Raw genomic sequence first — 17,333 nt, 5'->3', positions numbered from 1 at the left:
ATTCTTTCGCATTACAGCCATTCGTGAGAAAAAAATTCACGTTTGAATATGATGAAATAGACTACGTGGTTTCTCGGCGTTTTCAAGGTAAATTTTGAATTCAACTAGACGCACATGAGAGAGAGAGAGACAGAGAGAGAGAGATCTACTTGTAAAGAAGATACGAATTATTTCCCACAAATTAGTAAAATCGAAAACAAGATGTGTGAATATTCAATTTTGTTTGTCTGTGCTCAAGCAGTCACTTGATCATTGCAATCTATCATGTGAATGTGCCGTAACGATTTATACAATGGACACCTCGCATTCTCAGACATCAGGTATCGGAACAAAGTAGCGGCCCTGGCCGAATTCCTCCTCGGGACATCGCGTCGTCGCCAACCTAACTACGCTTCTCCGCGCCAAAGCGCATTACGACTTTAAGTGACACGGGAATGGCGCGTTTTACGCACCATACGGTACCACGCGATGTTATCGTCCAAGAGAAACATATTCTTTCCCAGCTGGTCCTTGGACACCAAACGGCGGGAGTCGTGCCCGTTAGTCCTCGGCGCGGAAGAGTGTCTCGTAAGGATAAGATTTTACTGCCACCGCGGGCATAAAATCGAAAAGAATACGTTTCGGTGAGACGTCACGTGAGGTTCCCCCTCGGGGGACTGAAACGATTTATGAGCATCGTCATGGATAGGAGAGGCGAGATACCAAGTGAGACAAACCGAGCGTGGCCCGAAATCGACACAGTCGGTCTCGCGATTTAATTTCCGTTGCGTAAATCTCCAAATCGCAATACATGCATATCTATCTGCGGCAGTTAGTAAGAGCGAGTAACCAAGCAATCTCTAAACGGCCTAAGGGTTAAAGGTCGTCTGTTGGCGACTGGATAACGTTAATCTTCAGCTTTTAGATTTCGACGCTCGTTAAGTTTTTACGGTTGCTACATCGTTACAACGCGTTTAGGGCTACCAGTAGTATCCAAATAACTATGTTATACGGCTATTCATTATTTCTTAACATGCGACATTTATCGTAGATGTAAATAAACGCGTATGGCTACGTGCTTTTAGCCATTTTCTTTTTATTAAAACTAATTTTTATTATTGTCACTAACTCGCACCGCTTGCCTGACGGATGTTACAAGAGTATTTCTTCTTTTTATGTCTTTTTTTGAAAGGAAATGGATATTTCTATGAAATTTGCGGAAATTCCCCAACACCAGATAATGATTCAGAATAGTCGCATGGGCATTAATTTAGCCCAACAGTTTTCTTTCGTACCGCGCACAATAAAGAATGTTCGAGGAACTCGAGCTAAAGTGTCTTTTCAGGAGTGCGTCGACGTTGATTGGCTTTCGTGGCAGACTTCGTGGTAATTCGTGGTTGATCTACTAACCGGCTGACAGGAAGGAAAGAATCTCGGTGCTTCCCAGAAGACAATCAAAGGAGCTCCGGCGTGGCGGCGTGGCCGAGCCATTTGGGCATGACGAGAGACTTAAAAAATACAAACTACGTCAATACGCACGCGAGCCGACTACTAGGGACAATCCGGTTGGTTTGGGTTATCTTACGTGTTCTGAACAGCTGTCGATCAGAGGTGCTCAACTGCAAAGATATATTATAATTTATAATATATTATACACACTGGTTGGTAGTCGTAGACGTAGTTGTGATTTCGAATCAATGGTTTCTCTTCAAACCATTAATTCGAAATTAATTTTTATTCACACATAATGATGCTATTAAACTTGTGCCAAATCATTGACAATGAAATATGAAGTGACGAGATCTTATTTTTTCAAAGATAAATCAAACCAAATAAAAATCGATAATAATATTCACTGCATCCAGTTAAAGTCAATTCCGCCACAGTCGTAGCGTCTCTTTCTCGCTTCCTATTCGATAAACAGGAATGCCGTATATCCTTTATTTACCATATATAACCTCGCGTGATAAGCATGCGCTGCTACGAACGAAGAAAATTTACTGCATGCAATGAACCGGCTGTAACCCTTCCCTTTACCGCAATCAATGCCTCCTCCTTCACCGATACAGTATCGGTAACGGCGCGTAGCTGAGCTCTCCAAGAGTGACGGGCGCGCAACTCGCATTATTCATTATAACACTTTCGACAAGTCATATTTTTGATGCATAAACAGCTCCCGCTCTGACCCGTTATTTCCCGACAACATTCTCCGATCAGTGCTTCCGAAGCACGCAACGATCTGGATAAAGAAAACGTTTCTCGATGAACGCATAAATAACAAATGCAAAAGATGCAACACTTAATTAAATTACTTCTTAACAAAAACCATACACAAAATTTATTAAAATATTGTCTAAATCATCTTCCCTTTCTTCATCTCTATGTAAATATTTCTATATTTGATTCAAAGTGAAGAAAACAAGCGGAAAATCGTGTTAGATAAGACACATATATATTCGTTCGTTATTTTTTAATTTTTCAACACAATGCGAAAAATAAAATAAAACGATGGGACATTTAAAAAAGTAATGAAAAAAAGGGAAAGCATGCGCATCGCGCCTCTACCGACAGAAAATTTACGACTGACTTTCGTCAACGCTCCGGGGGTTCCAGGGAGAATAGAAAAAAAAAAGAGGTTTTCGATAAACTGGTACCGGCGAACTACGGCATATGACTGCATCGTGAGAAAAGATAAGCCTCACGCGCGACCGAAAGTGTACGTACACATATCTCGAACGCTACAAAGCATAATTAATGTCGTGTTAGAGTTATAAGATTTCCGACGGTCCGATAACGGTTGACGAATGGCCTCGCGAAAGAATCGGAACGTCCCCGCGAGTAATGTGAACTTTCGCGATAAAACGGGAGATTCTCGTAAAATCGTTTATCGTTGCATTGTCATCGTGAACATCGCGGAACGTAATTTCATTGGACAGTCGATCAATTGCGTCAACTTACGCAAAATGATGCCTCAATAAGTATACAATAATAAACACCATTTTTAATATCTTATCTTTATCTATTTATTGAGTTAACTTACTAATTTCTTGAATTTATGTTTATATTATTATTCATTTCTATTTAAAAAAAAAAAAAAAAAAAAAAAACAGATGAAAAGCTCTTTATCGTTAAAACTTTGTCAAGAAAATTGATATCAATTTCCATACGAATTTTTTCAGGTCCGTGCTTACAAAATACTTAAGCACTATCTATCGATCGTGTAACGCGTTATCGATCACCGGTTTTGCAATCACCTCAGTGGAAAAGGATCTCGCGTGCGATTCCCTGAATTCGTGCACGCTCCACCGAGCGCAATAATACGCCTCCGAATCGCGTAATAAAAATGCGCACGCTCGATGAAAAGCTGACGGTGCGCGAGAGAGAAATGCAGCTGAAATCGACACGGCCAAGCGGGAACGTTTGATAATGCGGCTATCGATAGCCCAACTAGATTTGGCAATCGTGCGTAATTGCACCGATATTTCACATAAGCCGCTTAATTGATTTTTCTGCGGACCGCGTGTAGCGTTCGCGCACGCGAGAGATAAAGAGAGAACGCGAAAGAGGATTGAATTTACGACTATTTTTAAATCACCCGGAATATACCGACGTTTATTAGGATGCCGATGAAACGAGGTAGAGAGGTAAATATCCTGAAATTTGCTCTTGGCAAACGGCCAATAAATAATATTGCGTGCGCTTATTTGTTTTTGTTGATTACTGCTACGATTATTTACACGCATTGGCAATACACAGGAAAATAATACAAAAAACAGAACTCGCTCTAATATGCACAGATACGCAATATATACAACATTATCCATAGTTTAATCAAACTGTCTGGACTTGAGAAACCCGGACATTTCGCCGGACGAACGAGAAACTGTAAATATCTTTTCTTTCGAACAGCAAAATTTCTCTCTGTTACATTACGATCGAGTGTTTGTCAAGTCCGACCTGTGACTTTATCATTATCCGTTACTCAAAGAATTAATCGACCAGATGGTAAACGTCTCGTTTCCAATTTACGACGCCGCAGTTGCAGCTCGCTGACGTAGGTTTCGCCTATCGGATGGGACAGATAAGAAAATTTTTTCTTTGATCCGGAACGGAGCACCACTACCAAGAATCGACCAGAAAAGAAGAAGATAACGAGTAAAGCTCGGCGAGAGCCGTCGCTCAAATCAATGAACTCTGACAAGTCACCATTCGGTAGAAACGCGGTTGTGCGGTTGCAAAAATTACGGAGATTAGAGGCATAGTAAACAATAATATTAATGAGAGAGTGCCAGCCGCGCTGTCACGTCCGCAGTTACAAACCATCCCGAGAGTCATCAATACCCCGCGCGCACGAGTGACACGAGTTTATTATTCATTAACATGCCAATTAACTTGGGTATCGCGGTGTCCGGCCACGGTTTCTCCCCTGCCCGGCTACATCTCATAAACTTTGTACACGACGTGTCGTTGCAAATGTACACATTTCATAATTTAATCGCTTCCTAGTGCCATCTGCGCGCTATCGATCACTCGCGTGCATAAGTTGAGAACCTCTCACCGTTGCGGTTCCGATAATAATAAGGCGTATTACGCCAATTTCTGCAGTTGGGTCTCGAATGTTCCCAATTCGTAACGGGCTATTAAATCGTTCGGTATATGATTTGCCACCGCGAAATGTAAAAATATAATAATTGGTATCTTCGTTAAATTATTTCTATTGAATTTAAAAAATAAATTACAATTGCAATTTATTCTCAATGTAACATATTGTACAATAGGATGAAACATCTTCTTTAGAAAGAATTATTTTTATTTATTTATATATAAAAAGCAAACAAATTTTCTGCCGGGCAATAGAAAAACTCTTGTCTCGTATTCGATGACATTTTATGTAGATCTGAAATGTCCTTATAATAAAGATAATAAAAAGATAAAAACGTAAAAGTTTACAACATGAAGGCCTCATTATGCCGTGAGAAAGAAAGAAAGAAAGAGATGTGCCAGTGGGACTAATGCGGGGAAGAGAGTGAGTTCTACGTAGAAGGGGGTACAACGAGAGAAAAAAAGTCACGGCCCGATAACCGACCGATACTCTCTCTCTGCCGCTCACTGAAAACACAGAAAACAGAGAATCAACCTCATTACTTCTATCTCCCTCCTTCGATACCCCTTTCTTTCGCATCCTCTCGTCCATATAAGCCGATTTCCAGGAATTTCTCGTGATCTTTGGTCCCCTGTACACGCTTTAACACGCTCACCCTTTCCTTCCCCTCCCCCACTCCTATTGCCAGTCCTCGTCGTCACTTTGCCTCTTTCTTCCTCAACCGACACACGCCCGATAGTTGTCAGAAAACGAGACATATCTAACTCCTTTTCTGTTACTCGCGCGCCATACTCTCCCTTTCCACGCATGATGAGAAAACGAAAAAACAATCAAGAGGCAAAAAAAGCTAAGACGGTGGAGACCAAGTTACGAACCATCGATTATGGATCTCTTGAAAGGCACGGAAAATCAAACGTCGAAGGTCGTTATGAAGAAACAGTCGTTGGTTGACAAGACCCGTTCCGAATCCAGTCGAATCGAAAGACCCAATCTGCTCGAAAGTGTCTAAATACGAAAAAAAATAATAATACTAATAACGGAAGATTCTCTCTTCTTTACTTGTCGTTCGAGCGATAGTGCGTATTTTAAAGATATAGAATTCATGATCGATACCAGCATATGATAAACCACATCCGAGGTTAGATGTTAATCGGGGATGTTCTATTAATTTAACGAGGAGAACTTGGCGTTAGAACATCTCGCAATTAATTAAATGTAATTAAATAAATTTTCTCTTCGTTTGATATAATTAATGATGAGAATACAATAAATCAAGAATCTTATAGATTAAATATCAATTTTATTCCAATGTCTCAAGCAAAATTCAAGGCAAATAGCAAATTCGAAGTTCATATTCCAATAGCATACTCGTATATATGTATTATAAATTTATATATAATTTCATATATAATTTAATATTTAAACATATTTTATCGAACCTCTCTAAATGCTTTTAAAAACATTTGTAAAAGTGCAGATTAGATAGCAGATGATTTAAAACAACTGTCGTCATCTGCACAAAGTATGTATGTTTAACGATCGTACTACGTATTATACTATTTATGATCGTCAAGTGTGATATGATTAATGGTGCAAAAATTAAAAAAAAAAAAAAAAAAGAAACTATAGATGAGCATCAATGCGTGATAGTGCGAAACATTATCGTTCTTTTTGAAAAAGAAGGCAACGTCAGAAGGTATATTTGGTCGGCAAGGTGAGAAAGGAAATTAACGCCCGTTCGTTGGCAAAAAACAAGAGTTGCAGGGTATCACACGCGAGATAAATTTTACGAGAGCTGTACGACTGTCGCCGTACGTGCTGGTATATTTACCTCGTTCATAACACACGACGCATAGTTCCTCGAGGCCGTGTATCGCGATCGGTCAGCCAGGCCGAGATAGAATCTTTTATAACCACTGTGAGGAGGAACGTGTTTATATCCGCGAGCGATTGCGACACGATATGTTAATGCCCCGAGCCGTGCTCTCTTCCCACGTATCGGCGGCGTGCGCGTTTCCAGCCCGTCCTGGAAAACATTCCAGGCTGACACACGTGACGTCTCCATCGAAGCTTTCATGAAAGTGTCGCTGAACGATGGATGAGGCGACATAAATGTCGTGTAGCGGTGAACATTTAAAAAACGAATATCAAATGTATCGCTCACATTCTGATTTTTATTGTATATATATCTATTGAGCTAGAATAAATGTGAGGTACCAGTTTGTATCCTCTCCTAAGCGATATTTGTTGCGACGCCGCGCCGATTTAAAATCAAGTTGATAACTTTCTTCCGAGCAGTTTCTTCCGAAAGAACATGAGCGATTCAGAAATTTTCGGTTATAGAAACCAGTAACCATTAACGTAGATTCCCTCTATAATACAGTATACTGCCGGGGAATTTAGAGAAACGTTTTACCAGTGAACTACAGCACACCACACAGAAAACCACTGCAAGATTGTAGTTTAACAAATGGTACGTGAAATACAAATTATATTCGCCGATGATGTCGTTGTCAGTTATCGCGGCGAAGCGGGAAGCGACCGAAAAAAGGAACGTCCATGATGATATCTCGAGGCAAACGAGCTGGCACGTTAATGAGGACCCACAGTGTGAAGGAAAAGACGAAAAGAACTGCGAATAGAGACCAAAAGGAAAAAGAAAAATGAACCAAGCAAATACCACGTCGTACGATGACAACCCCGGATGTGTCGATACCATCTCAACATTAAGTAACCAGCCAACGCAAGTAACTCGCGTTGTATGTACGAGTAAGAAAGTCTACATGCGTCAGTACTCGTTATTTACGAAAGGGTGAACTCTCCTAAGGAGAGTGTTGCACACAGATGAGCTGACGTTTTTACTTAATATTTTAAGTTTACAAAACTCTTTACCGTTATATTTGGCAATGCAATTAATTGCCGTAGAGTTATTAAATTTTACAGTGCTCGTCATCACACCAGTTCCTTCGACGAGTTCCTTTTCTCATCTTTATCTCAATTTAGTCATTATTAAATTTATTAATAAGTAATAAAACGTAAGTAATAAAACGTAATAATTTGTGAAAAACGACAGTTTGGAAATTTAGACTCGATGGTTTAGATAGAAATCAATATATCAGGAATGAATCGATTCGTTATAACATCTCGAAGCGCATTTACGCGACGCGACGCGATATAAGTGATTATTCGCGCGTCGCGATTGTTAATGTATTCGACACTCGTATCGTTTCCTCGCTTCTCGAAGCTCACGGACGTGCTTTCGCGCTAATGATATACACGTACGTGCAACGTTGCGATTGGAAAGAGATACGAGATACGCGACGCGACATAATGGACAGCAATGCATCGCGAGTTCTTCCGATTTTTGTCAACGCAATTAAAAATCACGCGTGTACATGTTGGGAACAAAAGTGTCGTGTCGCACGCGCGAGATCGAATAATCTGATCTAATCTGATAATAATTCAACTAATCGATAATTATAAATGTCACCGCGACAGTCTTATCATATACGACCGTAATTTATGATGACAGACGCGATTTGCCTAAGCTCGATGGTGTTCTGGTCGTGAATCTAATATACGTCAATTAAATTTTTTTAGCACTTTTAATCGATTACACGTTATTAAGCGAAACGTGTACATTCTTCCACGCGTTGGCTGTTCCGTTTTAATAAAAGAACAATTTGCATTTTCCGAGACGTCGTTCCGAGTACAGTCTATCGGATTGCGCTTATGTAAGGAAACAGAAGGAAGGGATAAGCGAGGAGCGTATCTCATGGACATTCTCCAAACATGCGCTATCGTCGCTCGGTGAAAGCGCCGATTGCAGATTATCATGTTCCTGTCGCTGCGCAGGAGAGTCGTCAATTTTTTTCCTCTCTCGCGATCTCGCGTGCGTCAACGGCTGTGCTTTCTATAGCGACCACGTGCGAAACTCTCGGGTTCTACGCTCTCTCACGACAGATCTTGCACGCGGAGATTGATATCTGGTCACGAACTAGCTGTAGCCCGTGCGCGCAATACGCGCACGCTCAATTCGTGGATATTAAATCTGAAGATGACTTAACATTGTCGTATGTGTGTGTGTGTGTGTGTGTGTGTGTGTGTGTGTGTGTGTGTGTGGTGTGTGTGTGTGTGTGTGTGTGTGTGTGTGTGTGTGTGTGTGTGGTGTGTGAGCGTAAGCGAGGCAGATTTTTGTCTTTAAAAGACTTTTCACAGCCAGTAGAAAAAAAACAGTGACATATTATAATATAATAGATAACAGTATTCGTTTCTCTTCAAACAAATTCATTTCCTTATACAATTTGTTCCGAAATTTATAATTAAACGCTCAGAAATGTTTGTAAATATTATCAGCACGCAAAATTTCCATTAGGCGATATCATTACCTCAGGAATGGAATTGGCCAATGTTATTTTGTAATTTGGAAGTAGAAAGATTGTCCTATACATTTAGTATCTGTTCGTTCCAATGTCACGACGCAACGTAAGAACGATAGCAATCTAATAATCATACGCTCGTACATTTCCAAACCTTGGAAGCATATTGCTTTCTGCTTTCTAAAAACATTAATTTGAGTCACTTCTATTCATGCATTAATTACATACGATACAGATAAATGGCCGATTAGGCCATTCACCTTACAAAGCAAGAGTCGCGAACTTGTACAACTAAGTGCTTAGCAGAATTAAAAGGCCAGTAGGCACGCGTGTTGAAAGAAACTCGCGCGAGACTCTCGTCAACATTTTTCCGCGACAAATCTCGCATAGCAGATTCGTATCTCGTCACGAAATGGCTGTTGCACGCGCTCTATTTGCATCGTCGAATATTACGGCAACAACGAAGATGCAACGAGACTGATTCTTAACTTGAGTATTACGCAGCACTATAACGCATTTCAGAAGCTGCCATTCATTATTGTCTCCTCTTTCACACAACACACACACACACACACACACACACACACACACACACTCTCTCTTTCTCTCTCCGATCATCCGCGGTCATCGGTCTCTTCTTCTCGCCCAATCCTTCGTTCGACGTAGCTCACACTTATGATTGTTATTGATCAACCGTTTTGTTTCTCGCCCGTGTGCACGTATATATGTGCGTGCACGCTCGACCAAACTGGCACGCCACGCGGCACTATAATGTTGGCACGACAGAACGAATATAGAGAACGGCGGACCTTAATGAATCTTTATGGGATGATGTCGTGAACTTGTATACCCTCCGGTGACTGACTGAACCCAGTCGCGTTAACCATTGGCGCGGTTCATTCGGTGCTACCGAACTTTTCCTTCGCCACTGTCGACGAACATTCCCGCTACTGCACGCTGATAGAATAGGTATGTTGTAATAAAAAAACAACACTTCTTTTCCTAATCGCGTAACACTAGTAGAATATAACAAGCAATGAAATACTCTTCTGTAACAAAATATCCATATAAATATAATGGTACCAAAAAAGTGATCTCATGTCGCAGCTATTTAGCTTTAGAAAAAAATGTTACTCGTTCAAAGAAACGAAATATAATAATTTATTGTTGTTGTGCCTTAATATTCTCGTTGATTACGCCAATGCGACAAACAGCTCATTAGGTTCGACGGTGGCTTCACCGCAAGTTTGATGGTGTAGACACTCGCGTCCGTGTTCGTAAAATTTGAAGGGCATATAGAAGGGGTCCGTGGTGTTCCGACTAGCCGCGCGTCTTGATTGTCATCAACTCGTTGCTCGTCGCGTGATATTGTCATTAACCCGCCTAGCCGTCGTCACCCGCGCGAGTCGTGCCTGGACGTTTCCCGCCCCGAGCGCGGAAGAGACCTAGTTTAAGTCCTATCGATCCGTCACGACCAATCGATCCAAAAATTCTTTACAGCTCGTCGCCTGCGCGCACGTGTATTTACGAATCGACGATGTAAGCTTTATAGATTGAATTAATTGAAAACTGGCAACTGTATATTATTCACGTCATTAAAAAATAAATTAAAAGCATACGACGTAAAAAAAATTATTTCGCCCTATCACATATTATTCATCCACAATAATCGAACTTACCTGGATCCGATGAGTCCAAGCTGGCTGGCGCTTGCTGGCTGAGAGGTCCGGGTGTACCACCACTTCCAGGGCTACGGGCGTCATCGTTAGCACCCGCACCAGGATACGAGAGCGACGAGGAAGGTGGCCTCTGTAATGTAGAAAATATTCATAAATTAATTTGATATCTTTCTATGTTTTTTCATTCATATTTTAATATCTACATTCGTAAATATATTTATTTTGTAAATTTTTTTTCAGTTTGATACTCTCGCTTAATATTAATTACACGCGTCACAAAAATATCAATCTTTATCTAAAAGATTTTAAAAACTTGAAAATTAAAACTCCATATCCTTGGAATATTGCAAAATATCGCTTTTATATATTATTTTTACTTTTATGGATAGTTTTTGTTTCATATAAATAAAGGTGTCTGGCTTGTGAAACGCGCGTCACGTTAACGTGCATCGGAATTTTTTTTTTTCGTTGTCTGCACTTTTAAATACATGCATACATACAAAGCCCCTCTAAGTCTTCTTTTCAATCGTATATACTACATGAACAACTGTAAAAGGCATGTAAAAATAACGTCATCGATTTGATTGAGCAAGCATTCGACAAGATTTTAAAAAACAGAATTAAAATTAATGACCAATTACAATATACTAATATTTGAGGTACTTGAAACAATAACGTTAATTTCAACTTGATTCCATGAAATGTGTAATACTATATTTATTAAATTAATGTATAATAATATAATCTATTATATATATATATATATATATATATATATATATATATATAATGCAACATTTGAACAATATAAATTAACAAGTAATCTACAATAATGCGTCGTGAAAAATAAAAAGCCTCGTCATCAACAGTTAATTTTTAATGCCTTCTGTTTAATATACTATTCCGACCTCTTAAAAGAAATTTTCGCGGTTTTTTGCAAACACCCTGTATCATTGATGATCGCGCGTGTGTCAGACCGATTTCGATCTCGATTAAAGACGGAGCACACGTATCTCTCCACGAAAATGCTGCCGGCATACTTAAATGATTCGGGGGAGTCTCGACAGGACGCGCACGACTTACGAATCAACGGATTTACTGGGAGAAGCCGCGCGCGCGACGAATGTCCGCCGTAAATATTCAATCGTTTATTCCGTAGGTGTAGCCGTGTGATAATGACGCTCGTAGGGAATCTTCCGCCGTAGGAGGAAAGAAACGAGACGTCTGCGAAATGTCGAGACACGCGCGGAATTACTTTCGCGTGCGAAAAACGTAAGTTTGTTTTATGAATCAGTTTTACGGCAATACACAAAGTAGTGTAAACGTAGTTAGTTTTGAATAGAAACAGCTGAGGAACGAAATAAATGAGAAAATGTTTTAAATTATTTTAGAATGTGCATGAAATTTTTATATTGCGAAAAGAAAAAACATCCCCAAGTTCAATATATCCCCAACTTTCTCCCTTGGCACGAATTAATTACTTGGCAATATACAAACAACAAATCGTAGATTAATCTAAGGCAATTCGTTGCTTCTCGCTAACGTATTTTCAAGTGTTATTATAGCCACGCGGGTTGAGCGGACGACGCGCGACGGGAGCATTCATTGAATGATTCTTCATAACGATCGTACTCGATGAACGAACGAATTCTTCAGGGTCACTGACTTTTATTTTTTAAGCACAGATTTGAGAGAAGTACAAATTTTTCCACTTACATAATATATCCCAATAGCAATCACTTCGAAAGCAACTTTTTATACTTTTTGTAAGATTAACTAATTTAATTTGGAAAAAAAACCAGTATTCGCCAGTTTATTGATCCCATCCCGAGGTTGAAGGGCAAGAATTTGAAGCAGGCGAATCTCTCGATATCACGAAGCGAAATGTCTGGGTATATCAAGTCTGGCCAGGCAACAATGAGTGACAGCTACTCCCACATGCTGTCATAAGCGTCATCTTCGCGATAATATACCGACTCGCTCCCTCCCTCGATTGCCTGCTCTGGTATCTCGTCTGAAATCGTTACACGGTCAACTCAAGAGAAGATCTGCTAGAGCAGAGACGCGTCACATGAATTTATTGGTTTACAAGATTCAGAATGTACGGACTTTCGAGGAAATTTGTGTAAAAGATAACAAACGATAAAGAAAGTCAAAAATATTTATAATTGTACATTACGTATTATACATTACAGCATTTTTGTGGAAAAAAATAAAAATAATTGCTATAAAAAAAGTAATGTACAATATTTGCAAAATAAAAATATATGCCTTCAACTTCTATAAATTAGAAAAAGATAAAATAATTTCTTTTCTAATTCTCTTAAATAACCATGTAAGTATTCTTATGATAACTCATTGTCAAAGAAATTCACATAAAATAATTAATCAAAATTTTCTCGTTAAAAAATCTCAGGCAAGAATACAATAGGCATGAAATGAAAAGTTACTCTTTGATTTGACTAATTACTTACGATCCTTGAATGGCTATCTGCTCGAGGATAACGATAGACTGCACGAGCACGTAAATACATGAGTGGTAACGAATAAGAGATACATTAATAATGCATCGGTCGTCACCGAACCACTTCCTACTGACATCCAACGCAAAATGAGGGATTATGGTTAACAAGGCGGATAATTTTTAGATCGTGGTAACGATAATTGACAGAGATACAATTTTAATAAGAACCTCTCGAAGAAGATTGCGTCTAATTAATTCAAAAGTCGTGTATATAACTGCTAGGATTTTTGAAAATCCTTTCTTAAACATGATTAAACTGTGTATTAAGACCTTGACTGCAAAATGTGATTGTGACTGTATTTATCAATAACAATTATTGAGGAATCCGAGATGAATATTGTCATCAAATTATCATTCAGACGTATGATAAAAGCTGTGTAGTGAAGCTGTTTATGTCGCGTTTAGAGAGAGAGAGAGAGATGTGGTTCACAGTTCACCTCCAAAGCTGACGTCACTTCCTACTAAAGGCTGAATCGCCGTTTTTTAAGTGGTCAGTAGGGTCCACCGCGTGACTCGTGTCGATGCAATGATAAACGGTTAACGGGTCGACGTGCTACGCGCTCTCGTTCCACATCGTTGCCTCTCGCTTGCACGTTCGTTCCATCGTCCGTCTCCGTTTGTATCTGCCAGTCCGTCTACTATGGGCACTCTTAAAGCGTAATTCGACAAACCGGATGTCTGGCCTGCCCCTTAAATAAATCAGTTGCCCGCATCTCATATTCCACCCCCGCTCGTTTATACCGTACGTTTCCTTCCCGTTGAGGGAAAATGTCTCTTCGGAAGCACGAGAATGCGTCCTTGAGAGGAAGTAATAGTCATCGAGAAACCCCTCGAAAGAGCGATCTGCGAAATTTACGCGAAAGAGAAAAAGTGAGATCTCGAAGACCGAGAAGTAGCATTAGGCAATATCGGTTTGCGCTCTCTGACGCATTGCCGCATTGTTAAAGGATCGTCATTGCGATATGAAATGTCTCGTGGAATGCATAATATCCCATACGAAACGTTTCGTGCAAGTACGAGCGATTGGAATCGAGAATCACTTGTGATATTTGCCGTAAAGCAAATAACCGACGCGCGTTCACTGTCATCCTCGCGGACAATAAATTACGATCGCTTATCGAAACGGCACATGCATCGTATGTGTATTCGGTGATTTGAAGCATGACACTTTGCGCGTAAGTCGCATAAGATCGCGAGGAAACGTAACTTATTATCGCAAATCGCGCTTTCAAATCATTGTACGTGCGTACGTATTAATTGACTATCGTAACATAATGCCATATAATTATGTAATTAGAGGCCAAGCATTAGTCTCGCTGACTGGTTTACGGGCGAGATACGTAAATCTCGGCAATTAATTTATTGGTGCTCAAGAGCTCGAGAGGAGGCTAAGAGAATAAGACATAAACAAGGTAGACGGGTCCGATAAAGACGGAGAAACTAGCGGATTCAAGTCGGAGAGAGGAGCAGAGTTGAAAGACTGGACAAAGACGGCGATAGATTATGGAGGTAACGCAACACATTGTAAATATGCTCATCGAGTAGACCCAGATCAAGAGCTGCCTTCTCAGGCGTTTCGCGGAACGGAATGAGAGCGGATAAAAGTAAAGATATGTGTGAGTGTATGTATGTGTGGGGGGGGGGGGTATGAGAAAGAAAGAGACCGGGTAAAAGAGACAAAAAGATGAAACCTTCAAAGAAAAAGACAGGAAAGAGATAGAAAGTTCTAGCTTCTATCTGTGTGTAGTCTTGAATTTCTCGACGATACCGGCGGGCGTATATAGGGATCATAAATTACGATTTATTACAGTGGCAGCGCCTCCGCTCGGCGGATTATCTTACCGTTATGTCAGCACACTACAATTATATTTACATTTCCTTCGTAATGGAATATCATGCCAGCATCGTAACCATCTAGTGAACTAATCGAGACATATCCGAGATAGATTTGCAAGGTAACTGAACTACCTACCACAGAAGTTGTAACGTCGACTTAATGGTTGCCCTAAAAAGAAATTGACAAATTCTAAACGTTCAAATCAAAACAAAACCACTTCTCTCTTAATATCAAACAAAAAGTTGCACATATTCGATGAAGTTTAATTAGAAAAAATTGTCTCCATCCTTCTGTCAATTATATTATAAACACAGACACATTTTTCGTAACGGACTTATAACATAAAGAAGCGCACTGTAGGTGAAACTTTACAGGCCGTACTAACCGCACATTTAGCCATAAGTTTTGACCGATTAAATGACCACGAGTTTAGGCCTTAACAAGGTGTACACCTGACTGGAGAATGATTTTAAAACGGTCGTATAAATGAAACAAATTTATGACCGCTGACTCGAGGAAGGCGGCGAGGAGTAGGTGGGGGGGGGGGGGTGAGAACGAAACAGGCAGCAGCCTGTTTTGGAGCTCGAGCCAGTGTCCATCTCCTTTCACGGGATGAACGCACGAGTGAGCAACGTGTTAAGTACAACACGGAGAAGACGACTGGTCAGTCATAAATATGGAATCCGGGTATTTGGCGCGTTGTCAATAAAACGAAATCCAGATTCGTGCTGTTGCTTTTACGACTCCTACTGCATCCATCGTTTTTGGCTGTTGCCATTGGCACACGGCGACGCGTTATCGGAAACACATTCGAAAACGGGTTTCCATTTCAGAATCAAAGCGTGAGTGACTAAGTATTTCTACATCGGTTGTAAAATTTAGCAAGATATTTGCAATATTGATTTTTTCCCGAATACCTAATGCAAAAGTAACAATAATTAAAATAAGGTGAGCAGTACCATTAAATTATGTATATTTACATATATAAGAAATTCATTTGGAGCAAAACTAGCTAGTAAACATACTTATATAATCAAAATTAATTTCTATAATTTATATATACAATTAAAAGTAATGTTTTCAGCAAAATGGTTTGGACGTCATAAAGAAAAATCAGTATGTAATAAACAGATTCATAAATAGAAACTACACATCTTTATAAGAAAAGAAGCGAATTTTTGGTTAGAAAGATACTAGAGAGAAGGGAGAGAGGGAAGATCGGTTTAAGAGGCAAAGGGTCCAGTGAGAAGGAAAGAGGGCCCACACTCGACCAGCTGATGGATCTAATCAACATTCCTCCCTAATCACGATATAGTCTCTTCTCTTTCTCGGAGTATTTCCTGTACCTCTTCTCTTCACGTAAGAGCCTCTCGACTTCCCGACTCTGTATATACAGTGCCTGCCTTTCGTTCTTTCGTGCTTATCCCATCTCACTCGCTCTCACCCTCATTCCCTCGGACTCGATGGAGATTCGCAGATGCGTTCGCCGCCTCTCGTTCCGCCGTCGCCGCCACCGCAGTCGTTTTAATTTAACCGCCGTATAAATTAGACTCCCAAATGATCGTCCACCTCAAAAAACCGCCGCGACCACGAAAAACCGGCAGCGTGCCGTAGGTGATCCGCGCTGACGAACAATCTTCTCCGAATCTTCGAGATTTACAACGCGGTAACATGAATCCCGGACGAAGAGTTTATACAGGGATCATCCGTTACATCCGTTCTCGGGAATTAATTAGCCCATGAAAAACGCGTCTCTCGATCTCTCTATCAGAATTTTCTGCGCGCTATATTTTATGCATATAAAATTTATCTTTAAAGCAATGAATGGATATAACTAAGTTGAGATATGCATTTCTAAATAAAACCATGTAAAATTATTCAGCACTATCCATTAAATAGTTCTCATATAAATTTCTCACTCGTGTCGACGTCACATTAATATTTACTTGATTTTAAATCAACTGACTGTTCGAAGCATTGAAAACTGATTCAAATTCGTGCACATGGTTATCAAACGCGTTAATCATAAGATTTCGATTATTTTATCTGTCCCGTATATTATCAGCCGCATCATAGCGCATCTGCGACGATATGATATGGCATAAAGAAGTGGGAAAGAAAAGAAAAGACGCGAGATAATTTCTCTTCACATTAGCAGTATCTCGAGGTGAGTGTCGACCGTACGTTACCAAACGCGGCGGGATTTTAATTCTCATGCGTCGTTGATTTCCATGGGGTTGAATATTGCCGAAGGAAGGTCCACGACGCGGCAGGTTTGCGGGTGCTTGGCGATAACGGCAGGCAACATATCGGCAACAACACTGTCGAAACC

The 17,333-nt window shown here is 40.1% G+C and overlaps 1 protein-coding gene across 7 annotated transcripts in view; it reads right to left on the bottom strand.

Annotated features, from left to right (window-relative positions):
* Positions 1-17,333, bottom strand: part of LOC105831116 (homeobox protein homothorax) — a 361,421-nt gene that overhangs the window by 243,830 nt on the left and 100,258 nt on the right. For all 7 annotated transcript variants that reach the window (XM_012671023.3, XM_036289789.1, XM_012671021.3 and 4 more), the window contains one exon: positions 10,641-10,770. In XM_012671023.3, coding sequence (XP_012526477.1) covers positions 10,641-10,770 — 130 coding nt within the window. The remainder of the gene's footprint in view (positions 1-10,640; positions 10,771-17,333) is intronic.

Source organism: Monomorium pharaonis, chromosome 7 (assembly GCF_013373865.1).
Source record: "Monomorium pharaonis isolate MP-MQ-018 chromosome 7, ASM1337386v2, whole genome shotgun sequence".
NCBI classification, from domain to species: Eukaryota; Metazoa; Arthropoda; class Insecta; order Hymenoptera; family Formicidae; genus Monomorium; species Monomorium pharaonis.
This window is presented reverse-complemented; position numbering and strand designations above follow the sequence as displayed.